The sequence below is a fragment of the Enhydra lutris genome, unplaced genomic scaffold (assembly GCF_002288905.1).
Source record: "Enhydra lutris kenyoni isolate GAN:26980312 unplaced genomic scaffold, ASM228890v2 scaffoldscaffold4, whole genome shotgun sequence".
In the NCBI taxonomy this organism is placed as follows: Eukaryota; Metazoa; Chordata; class Mammalia; order Carnivora; family Mustelidae; genus Enhydra; species Enhydra lutris.
Window position 1 is genome coordinate 21,772,023 of NW_019154088.1, and position 11,822 is coordinate 21,783,844.

At 41.0% G+C, this 11,822-nt stretch overlaps 2 gene segments (V, D, J or C); both read left to right on the forward strand.

Annotated features, from left to right (window-relative positions):
- The first annotated feature begins 3,185 nt into the window (after positions 1 to 3,185).
- LOC111139447 lies at positions 3,186 to 3,723 on the forward strand. The segment is given in 2 exon segments: positions 3,186 to 3,267; positions 3,389 to 3,723. Coding segments are annotated over 2 exon segments (381 nt in total).
- A 5,261-nt stretch (positions 3,724 to 8,984) lies between these two features.
- On the forward strand, positions 8,985 to 9,631 carry LOC111139454. The segment is given in 2 exon segments: positions 8,985 to 9,036; positions 9,219 to 9,631. Coding segments are annotated over 2 exon segments (465 nt in total).
- Positions 9,632 to 11,822: the final 2,191 nt, after the last annotated feature.

Below are 11,822 nucleotides of genomic sequence, written 5' to 3' on the forward strand. Positions count from 1 at the left end.
GGCACCCCACATGGACTATTTTTAAGTAAGTGCCACCCACCCATATTCATCACAGATGCAGTGATTGAACATAGCATAGTTAAACCATCAATCCTAATTTCAATATAAAATTTTACTCATTCATTTTCAATGTAATTTTCAATGTAATTGTTTCCAAGTTAAGGGTTGTTGAATGCAAAAGGATGTAGGGTAGTGAGACTCTCACTGGGACATGAGAATTATGACATGACCCACACACTTGCTACACCAGGAAACCCCTGTTTCTTATTCTGGGGCCACATCAGCACATACCAAGCAATTCTTCCCTCACCCTGTCAGGCTCCCCTCACAATGCCAAGCCCTTATATTGAAGAAGAAGAAGACATTTTCCATCTTGTGGGAGAACTCGAACATGTTGTTCTCCAGGCTTCTGAAGGTGGTCATGGCTTCCATGTGGCTAGGTAGGAAGAAGCCCTGTGGAAATGTGCCTCCTCTATGATCTAAAACAGGGGAGATAGGCAGATTTGTGGGTATTGTGGGAAGGAGGCGTGTTTCCACTTGCCTGAAACAGCCCACGCTAAGCTTCCTCTACGTGTCTGGAGATGAATGTTTATAGGGCTTTACCGAAGATGTGTCCCTCTCCAGAACTTTATTCTGATAATCCTTAGAAGTGTTTTTATTCTAACCGGTGTAAGGTGGTATCTCAATGTGGTTTTAATTTGAATCTCCCTGATGGCTAGTGATGATGAACACTTTTTCATGTGTCTGATAGCCATTTGTATGTCTTCATTGGAGAAGTGTCTGTTCATATCCTCTGCCCATTTTTTGATATGATGATCTGTTTTGTGTGTGTTGAGTTTGAGGAGTTCTTTATAGATCCTTGATATCAACCTTTTGTCTGTGCTGTCATTTGCAAATATCTTCTCCCATTCCGTGGGTTGCCTCTTTGTTTTCTTGACTGTTTCCTTTGCTGTGCAGAAGCTTTTGATTTTGATGAAGTCCCAAAAGTTTATTTTCGCTTTTGTTTCCTTTGCCTTTGGAGACATATCTTGAAAGAAGTTGCTGTGGCTGATATCGTAGAGGTTACTGCCTATGTTCTCCTCTAGGATTCTGATGGATTCCTGTCTCATGTTGCGGTCTTTTATCCATTTTGAGTTTATCTTTTTGTATGGTGTAAGAGAATGAACGAGTTTCATTCTTCTACATATAGCTGTCCAGTTTTCCCAGCACCCCAATGTTTATAGCAGCAATGGCCACAGTCGCCAAACTGTGGGAAGAACCAAGATGCCCTTCAACGAACCTATGGATAAGGAAGATGTGGTCCATATACACTATGGAGTATTATGTCTCCATCAGAAAGGATGAATACCCAACTTTTGTAGCAACATGGACGGGACTGGAAGAGATTATGCTGAGTGAAATAAGTCAAGCAGAGAGAGTCAATTATCATATGGTTTCACTTATTTGTGGAGCATAACATAGCATGGAGGACAAGGGGAGTTAGAGAGGAGAAGGGAGTTGGGGGAAATTGGAAGGGGAGGTGAACCATGAGAGACTATGGACTCTGAAAAACAATCTGAGGTTTTTGAAGGGGCGGGAGGGTGGGAGGTTGGGGGAACCAGGTGGTGGGTATTAGAGAGGGCACGGATTGCATGGAGCACTGGGTGTGGTGCAAAAACAATGAATACTGTTATGCTGAAAATAAAAAAATAAAATAAAATTAAATTTAAAAAAAGGAAGTGTTTTTATTTTGTTTTGTTTTAAAAAATAAATGATCATAAAATGGGAGCTAAGGAAGTGCTTGCTTTTGTCGTTGGTGTATTGTAGAAAAAGACCAGTTTTTAAAAATTTGTTTAGTCACAGGGATGTTTTCCCATGCAGACTCCAGACCTTCTTCCCTGATATTTGATGACCATCTTGGCTGGAGATGACCATCTTGGCTGGAGGGCAGTTATCACAAATGAAATTTCACAAACCGGTGTGGCACTGGCTATGACGAAACCATGGTGGGGAGTTTAAAAATTTATAAACTTGTGGGTTCCAATCCTGCAAAATATGAGTCCTGGAGTTAGTGGTGGGATCATAATATGTGTAATTTGAAATCACTGGTACATTTGTTTTACTATCAGCTTTTGTGTGACTATAAGCTGTTATGTCTTTAACAATTTGAAAAGCTGGGAAGAAGGGAATCCTAAATCATGCTCCAGGCATTTGATGCAAATCCACATCTTCAAGGTTCCCTACCATGTGGAGGAAAATTATTTGATTAACGTATGGCAACATAACTATACACACAACAGTGAAAAGCATGCTTGAGGCTAGATATCCACTAAGTATATGATTAATACTTGTCTGACTCATATATACTAGTTATGTTATATTAGAATCATTGAAATAGGGGAATAAGGTATTCCTACCTTAATAATTTCTATAGTAATTAGATAACTGTGATTATATTTTTTCCTGGCTAGGGTTAATATTTTTCACTTTTCAAATGATTTTGAAATGCAGGGATATTTGACTATTGCCAAGATAATGTGAGGTTTTCCTCCTAAAAAGCTTTGATTAAAAATATTGCATCCCTTACAATTGGTATGATTTAGGACTGAGGAAATATTATATTCTGGTAATAGTGATTCCTCATCAAAAGCTGTTTATTCATTATTTTTGTTTAATTTAGCAAATATACAGTGAGGGTGTAATGAATGACATTCCTTGTTCCGCATGTGGGGTGCAGGACTGAAAAGTGAAGAATAATGATGTGACTTCTTATTACTTCCTTTGATTTCAAGTTAAAACCCTTTTATGACATTCTATTGGATTATTGGCTGGTTCTGAATGGATATATGAAAATATTAAAAAACAAACTGTTCTAAAATGCTCAATAAAATGGGTGTCTTCTCAGCTACAGAAATTCCCTGGGATGTGTGTTAAAGAATTTCCATACCAGGTAGAGTAAGAAGAACAAAATAGACCTGAGAGGTCAGGATTGCTGTTGTTTAGACTTCCAAGAGCCACCTGAAGCCTGACATGTGACCCGTGGAGTCAGGGATGTAAGGGATGGCTGCCTTGGGGAGGATTCCAGCCAACATGCACGCTTTTTAGTCCCTGTCCACCAGGGGGTGCAGCTTCCTACCACAATCACATTTCCTGTGTGAAATGTGGGCGTCCACTGATCATTCTGTCACTCCAACCTTCTCCATGGTAAGAATGAAGAACATTATTTAGGTGACACTCCAAAGATGAAGTGTTCTCCAGTCTTCGTGACTGTGGTACTCTTGATGCTTGGTAAGTAAAATGCCTCTTAAAATTTGGATTCTTTCTTCCATTGTGTCAGCAAAATGCTTAACTGTAATTTCTCCAAGAGCTTATACATAAGGTGACGCAGGTCTCTTTTCTTTTTCCTCAGGACAAACCCATGGAGACTCAGTGACTCAGGTGGAGAGCCAAGTGACCCTCTCAGAAGAGGCTTCCCTGACTATCAACTGTACTTATACAACAACAGGTTACCCCACTCTTTTCTGGTATGTCCAGTATCCAGGAGAAGGTCTAGAGCTCCTCCTGAAAGCCTCAAGGGACAAGGAGAAGGGAAGCAACAAAGGATTTGAAGCCACCTACAACAGAGATTCCAAATCCTTCCACTTGGAGAAAGGCTCAGTGCAAGCAACAGATTCAGCTGTGTACTACTGTGCCCTGAGTGACACAGTGACAGGAACTGCAGGGGGAGCTGAGTGCAAACTCTGAGCAGAACATGGGGCTGGATGCTGAGTGTCTCTGCCTGATCGACTCTGGTTCCAGCACAATCTGTTGTTTGTCCGTCAGTGTCTGATTGATACAAAAATCATACAAATGACTAGAACATAGGAACCAGAAGTAACATTCCCCAACCCCAGCTGTTTCTTAGTGACACCGAGACCAGTTTCATGCCAAGAGTTCCTCAGCCAGAGCATAAGTAATTTCAGGGTAAAACCATATAACAATGAAGTGGTCTCTTGCTCATCCTTGCAGTGAATGTCCAGCCCCACAAGTTGTACAGGGCACCCTGGTGGGTGTTGCTGTGTCTATGACACTTTCAGAGACAAAGAATGTGCCTGAGAAGGTGACCTCTGCCCAGTGTCTTCCTGACAAAGTGTGGCAGGAGAGGTGATGGGAGAGCTTCAGCTCCAAACCAGGTTTTAGTAGAGAAAGAAGGGAAGGGAGGAAAGGAGGAGAAACACATGTATCCGAGCAAGGAAAAGAAAGATCAGGAATCTCGGCCCTGCTTTCTTTTCTAGTGAATAAGGTGGCAGGCTCGGGCTGATATTCAACACGTAGGCTTGGGAGCAGAAACAGAGGGGAAGATATGGCTCATGTCCTGACCAGTTAAACAGATCAGTTGGCTTTCTGACAGTAAGAACTCAAGTGTGATTGTTCTCAGTGCCCAGAAAATATGGTGAGAGAAAATGCTCTTTCAGTATTGATTTGTCTAATTTCTGTTTTGCAACCTCTCACAGAGGACCACATATCACGGGATTGGGAGACTCTATGGGAGTCAGCACATTGTGTAAAGAATAATTGAAAAGCAATGTCTATGTTGCACTAACAGACTTTGCCAATATTGTGGCAACCTTTTTAAATTATCATCTCCTTATCCGCAGATTTTATGAGTGAGCTATGATCAGAATATTAATATATTTCCTATTGCATTAGTATATATTCTTGGTATAATTAATTTTTCTTTAATTCTTTTAAAGCATCAATTTTATTTTCAAAGGTGTATAAACATAAATGCATGTGAAACTATACTTTAAACAATCCAAAAGGGTATATAGTAAGAGTTGTCCTCAGATATTTGGATAAATGTGGTAAACTGGGGGGGCGGTGCTGGCTGGCTCTTTCAGGAGAACTATGACTCCAGATCTCATGGTTGTAAATTTGAGACCCATGTTGGGGGTTGAGGTTGCTTAAAAATACAATCTTTAATAAAGCTCCATTATTAACCCATATTAATAATACACATTGGCCTCTTGAATTCTTTAAAACAGAACAGACACTCCCAGTCTTCTCACGATATAAGCTGCTTTTTAATAATATACCCCCGAGCCTCTTTCCATAGTCTAGTTTGATTGCTTACAGTTCCTGAACTGTCTTTTTGGTGTGAGCACATGACACTTTTATTATTTACCACTTTAGTGAGGTTCATTGGATTGACCTGGGATATTCCTAAGTTTTTGACACCAACATTTGGTGGTATTAGTGTTTTAGATTTTGGCCATTACAACAGGTGAGACCTGTAGGGTCTTATTTTTTTAAAATTTAATCTGTAAAATATAAAGAACACTTACCACGACACAGAACCTCTGGAATTTTTAAGTGTACAATATGTGATTGTTGGAATGGGTGCAATGTTGTAGAGCAACTCTCTATTCTTTCATCTTGCTCATGGATCAGTAACTCACCATTATCCTGTCCCCAGAGCCCATGGCAAACTCTTCTTTGATTCACTCTTTGATTCTTTGAGTTTGACTATCATAGATACCACATTTAAGTGGAATCATGCATTATTTGTCTTACTGTGACTGGTTTATTTCGGTTAGCATAATGGCCTCAAGATTCATCCACGTTTGTATATTGTAGGATTTCCTTTTTTTTTTTTTTGTTCTCTTTAAGGATGACTAGTACTCCACTTATGTATTGCGCACACTTTCTTTATCCATACATCTGTTTTTGGACATTCAGGTTGTTTCCCTAATTGGCTATTGTGAACGGTGCTGTAATGAACATAGGTTCAAATACATATGGTATTTGTCTTTCTCTGACTGACTTGTTTTCCTTAATATCTTTTCAAGATCCTGATTTCATTTTTTTAAAGATTTTATTTATTTATTTGACAGAGAGAGATCACAAGTAGGCAGAGAGGCAGGCAGAGAGAGAGGAAGGGAAGCAGGCTCCCTGCTGAGCAGAGAGCCCGATGCGGGACTCGATCCCAGGACCCTGAGATCATGACCTGAGCCGAAGGCAGCGGCTTAACCCACTGAGCCACCCAGGTGCCCCTGATTTCATTTTTTTAAAAAAGACTTTATTTATCCATTTGACACATACACAGAGAAAAAATAAACACAAACAGAGGGCAGCAGAGAGAGAGGGAGAAGCAGATTCCCTGTTGAACAGGGAGCCTGATGTAGGGCTCAATCCCAGGACGCTGAGATCATGACCCTAGCCAAAGGCAGACACTTAACTGCCTGAGCCACCTAGGTGTCCCTCTTTTTTTCTTTCTTTTTTCTTTTTTTGAGAGAGAGAGAGTTGGGGGTGGGGAGGGTCAGAGGGAGAGAGAGAATCTTAAGCAGGCCCCATGCTCAGCACAGAGCCCACCATGGGACTCCACCTCAGGACACTGAGATCATAACCTAATTCCACATCAAGAGTGAGATGTTTAATCAGCTGAGTCATTCAGGTGCCCCTCAATTCTATTTGATAAATACTCAGAAGTAGGATTTCTGGATCACATTGTAGTTCTATTTTCAACTTTTCGAAGAACCTCTATACTGTTTTCCATGGTTACACCATTTTGAATTCCCACCAACACCGTGTAGTGTTCCAATCTCTTCAATCATAAAGGACATCATAAAGGTTTACCCGTGTTCTCGTCTATTCTTTCACCGAAAAGGGGAAAGGAGAAAATGATCACATTCTTCATAAGATTTTGCACAATGACCCAAAGTACAAGCATTTCTACCTCCTCTGAGATCAGATAGTTTTTACTTTTCATTCCTCTTAAGGTCCCACTTGTTGATTCTAACTATGTACATTTCTCTTTCCCCTGTAGACTGTAAACTAGTATATTATCCACTTGTATGTATTATCTAAAAAAGTTCATTCATGGAGGCACCTGGGTGGCTTGGTGGGTTAAAGCCTCTGCCTTCGGCTTGGGTCATGATCCTAGGGTCCTGGGATCAAGCCCGGAGTTGGGCTCTCTGCTCAGCGGGGAGCCTGCTTCCCTTCCTCTCTCTGCCTGCCTCTCTGCCTACTTGTGGTCAGTCAAATAATAAATAAAATCTTAAAAATGAAGTTCATTCATTCATTCATTCACTCACAGATTTTATTTAAATTCCAGCTACTTAACATACAGTGTTGTATTAGTTTCAGGTGTACGATATAGTGACTCAACACTTCCACAGAACACCTGGTGTTTGCTCATCGGGACAAGGGCACTGCTTCATCTCCTCACCTATTTAACCAATCCCCAGCCTCTTCCTTGGGTAACCATCAGTTTGTTCTGTTTAATGACAAGTCTGTTTCTTGATTTATCTCTCTCTGTCTTATTTTTTTCCTTTTCCTTATTTGGCTTGTTTCTTTATTCCACATTAGTGAAATCATATGGTATTTGTCTTTCTCTGACTGACTTATTTTCCTTAATATTATGCTCTCCAGCTCCATCCATGTTGTTGCAGATGGCAAGATTTCATTCTTTTAAACTGCTGAATAATATTTCATTACTCTTATATATATTCTTAGGTCTAGTAAATTACCCCAATTGAAACTAAGGGCTCAATAAGTGTTTATGGATTTCTTTTGAACTAAGGTAATGAAATCAAATAAGTAGCACAAGATGAGACTTACCAAATTATCCTTTATATCCATTTCCATGAAATTCCCTTTTAAAAGTAGGATTTGGTTCACTTTTAATCCTCTCCAATCTAAGCAGTAATTTTATTTTCTGACCATGGGCATTTCCTTCATTAGGAAACTTGGAATGAATGGGGCTGGGGGTTGTGTCTGCAGTCGCTTCCTCTGAGGTGTCTTTGCTGACAGCTTCATTACTCTAGGGGGCACTCTAGGCTTTACCAGAAATAAAGATTTTTCTGATGGTCCAAGGTTGAACAGTTAAAAGAAAGAACAGATATCATGTAAGCCAGTCCAATTATAGATAGCAAAGGTGTGGGAGAAGGGGGACTGGGTTTGTGTAAAGCTCATCTCAGGTTTTAGGTTCTGCCATTTCATATCAACCTCAGATATCTGAGGCCATGTCTCTAGAAATCTATTATACAGATAATTCTTCACAGGTACCAGGAAAGGAATATTTCTGGGCATTGTGAACATGGAAACTCAACAGAAAACAACTCTTGTTAATTAATATGAATATAATACCCCAAACATACTGGTCTTGAAATTATTTCAAAACCCCAGATATCTTACCTTTTTATATATCTCTGCTGAGAGTGGAGGGAGCAAGAATGAAGAAAAGAAGAGAGGAAACAATAAGGAAAACAAAGAGAAGGAAAGGGAGAGGACAACATTGACATTGAACAGCAACGAGTGGCCCAGTCAGACTCAGCTGTGTGGATGAACAGGGTCCATGAACTGCAATAGGAGTGATGGAGATGTGAAAGTTAGAGAGAACATTGTGCAGACCTCTTATTTTTCATCATCCAAATTGTGATTGCAATAATAATCAATACAGATTGTGACTGTCTGTCTTGGTCTGGAACTGTCTTAATTTCAGAAATTATGGTTACTTCAGCAATATATAACGCATGATATCAGATCGTTTTCCTTTACCAGTATTTTCATATAGTTGAATTCTCACGTAGTCTCACAAACTATGCAAATTGGGTAATGGAGACACTTTTCACTGTGATTCTTCAAGGTTTTGTGGAATCCCCATTAGGCCTTGAATCTTTTAGAAATATCATTCACCATTCCTCACACACTAACTCACAAATCCCTTACATGAACTGTTTTAAGAAAAAAAAAACCAAAAACAAAAAAACATTTATCCTCCTATATTAGAAGTATTGCCCTTACCTCCCTGCACTGTTAGCCAGCACAGTTTTGGAAACATGACTGTGCACTGTCCTGGGCCACTATGGGTGGAGTCTGGAGTTCTGTGAATGACAGGGCTGGGGTGTGATTGGTGCTCGGTGGTTCTGTTGAAAGGGATTGACTGTGAGACACAGTTTCTCTGAATTCAAGACTCTACGCTCTGCACAGTAGGCAGAAGTACCTCATCACGTAGACAAGGAATCATGAGGAGACATTGGTTAGCTCTCCCGGGGCTCCTGTGCTTCCAGGTTTGCTGTGAGTGGGGGCGTTCCTCATGGGTACTCGGGTAGAGTCCACAGCCCACAGCCCACAATGGTGGGGGAACTCCAAGAGGGTCCTACAACCTCAGCGGTGTGTCAGGATATTTGGCAAGTTTGGGAATTGCATCGGCGACCCCTAGACACCTCACTTGTGTTTGTTTTTCTCTTTCCACACAGGGGTGAGAGGGATGACGGTGGAGCAGAGCCCTTCAGCCCTTAGGCTCCAGGAAGGAGACAGCTCTACTCTCAAATGCAATTTTTCCGAAACTGCGAGCAGTGTGCAGTGGTTCCGACAGCACCCCGGGGGCGGCGGTCTCACGGGGCTGTTTTTCATAGCTTCAGGGAAGAAGCAGAGTGGGAGGTTAAACTGCACAGTGAATACTAAGGATCGGTCCAGCACCCTCCACATCGGGGCCTCCCTACTGGAAGACTCAGCCACCTACCTGTGTGTAGTAGAGGCACAGTGCTCCCTGGTGATCTGCAGCCTGCACCCAAACTGCAGCTGCACCTGCAGCCCCCGCCCTTCCCCGGGGCAGGCACTTGCTCCAACTGCCGCCTTTGCACATTTCCAGACTTTCAGATTTATGTGACAGCATGTTTTTCCTTCTAAAATTAGACCCATCGGGGTTGTGATTTCACATTCCTTGCCCGTTTCTTCCCCCAGAAAGCCCTTTGCCTGTAAAAAAGCTCTATCATGGCAGCATTGGAGCAAGTGACAGAGATGCCCATATCCAGTAGCCTGGGAACACAGATGTCCTTGCAGTCAGCATATAAATTATTTGTATTAGTCAAATGGGAATGTCTTGAAGAATTAGAAGATCTTGAACAAACAGAGGGATCTGACTGAATTTTTTAGTTAGTGTAGATTTTTTTATTTTCAAAGAATAGTAAGGAGAATGTATATAACATTTTTTTAAGTTTGTGTTTAGCTTTTTCACTATGGGAAATACAAATATAATAAAATAATTTTATTGAGGGTCAGGCACTCTGCTTGTCTCATTACATATATTTTCTATTTCAGTAAGGTAATACACTGTAAATAGGTATGTTCATTTTACTCGCAAATAGAGGGAGGATTTTAGAGCATAAGTGACTTGGTGGAATCGAATTAGTGAATCTGAGGTGGCATGAGAGCTTATCCTCTGAGTACCTCATCTAGAAGACTGTAGAATCATAAAATCTGCATGATGTCCTTGATCAATTCGTATGATGTGTTGACATATATCACTGACAGAAGCATCCATTTCAGTAGTTTCTAAACAGCACCTTGTGGAGAAGAGCTCATGGAAGTTTTCATTCTGTTCCATGAAAATCTATTGTTCTTCCTTGTATTTTGAATGGATCTATTTTCGTGATTATGTAAAATCACTTCCAGTTTGGAAAAGGGAGTGGAAAGCTTCCAGGACAACCCTAAATGATCCCCTTCTCTGTTGTAACCAGAGACAGAGACTGTTGACCCCAAACCCAGAGTTGAAACTTGTATGTGGAAGATTCCAGCACACACAGAATTCCAGCCTGCACTGGTTTTTATGTTGAGAAAAGGGCATTGATAGGAAGGCCCATGTCCCTGAAAATTCAGATAGAGATAGATGGGCAGAGTCTCTGAAGCTGGGAGAAAAGCCAGCTTCCTGAGCATGGGACCTGTGCAGTTACACAGTCCCCCATTCTCCCAAAGAACCCTGCCCTTGGTTTGATGCTGTGCCCTCACTGTCTTGAAATTAATACTAGTTTTATCTTTGTACCTGTCTTTTATAAGTGAGTCCTATAAGTGGGGGAACAAGTGCCTGAGCAGAGAGATATGTGGGCAGCAGGACTCAGGCAGGAACACATGCAGACTCAGTTTCTGGATCACAGCAGGCTGTGTGTGAGCTGAGCAGTTGGCAGGGCCACCTGTGCTGTCTGTGCCTGCTTTGGACTAGCTGGGGCTTTGACATGCAACCAAGGGTGTAGTAAGTATTATTGGGAAATTACTACAAATGCAAAGTGTTTACATGGACATTTTGATTAAGTGGTTTGGTAGTTTCTTACACAACTAACATACTCTTATCCTATGATCTAGCAATGGCCTTCCTGAGTCCTTTTACCAAAAGTGTTGAAAACTTATGTCCACACACAAAACTTACACAGGTGTTTTTGGGCAATTTTGTTCACATTTGCCAAAACTCTGAAGTAAACAGTATGTCCTTTAATAAGCAAATGAATAAATAAATGGTGTTACATCCAAACAATGGAATATGATTTGCTGCTAAAAAGAAATGAGCCATGAAGGAGTGAAGAGATAGGGGAACCTTAAAAGCATTTTACTAAGTGAATACAGCCCATCTGAAAAGGCTACGTAGGGTATGATTCTGATCCTCTGACTTTTTGGAAAAGGCAATACTATGGAGGGAGTAAAAGATTGTGGTTGCCAAGGGTTGAGGAGAGCAGCAGGGATCAACAGAACACAGAAAATACTTAGTGTAGTGAGCCTTGTCTATATGATACTATAATGTGGATACATGCCTTATACACTTGTTCACACCCACAGAATGTCGAAAAGCAAGAGTGAACCCTAGAAAAACTGTGGGCTTTGGGTGACATGTTGTGGCAGTATAGGCTCATCCATTGTGAAATAGTCATGGGGAAGGTGATAGTTGGAAGGTCATACATGTGTAGGGGTATGAGGTGGACTGAAAGCCTCAGTACACTGGCTTCATTTTTTTAAAAAGAGATTTTATTTATTTATTTGACAGATAGAGATCACAAGTAGGCAGAGAGGCAGGCAGAGAGAGAGAGAGGAGG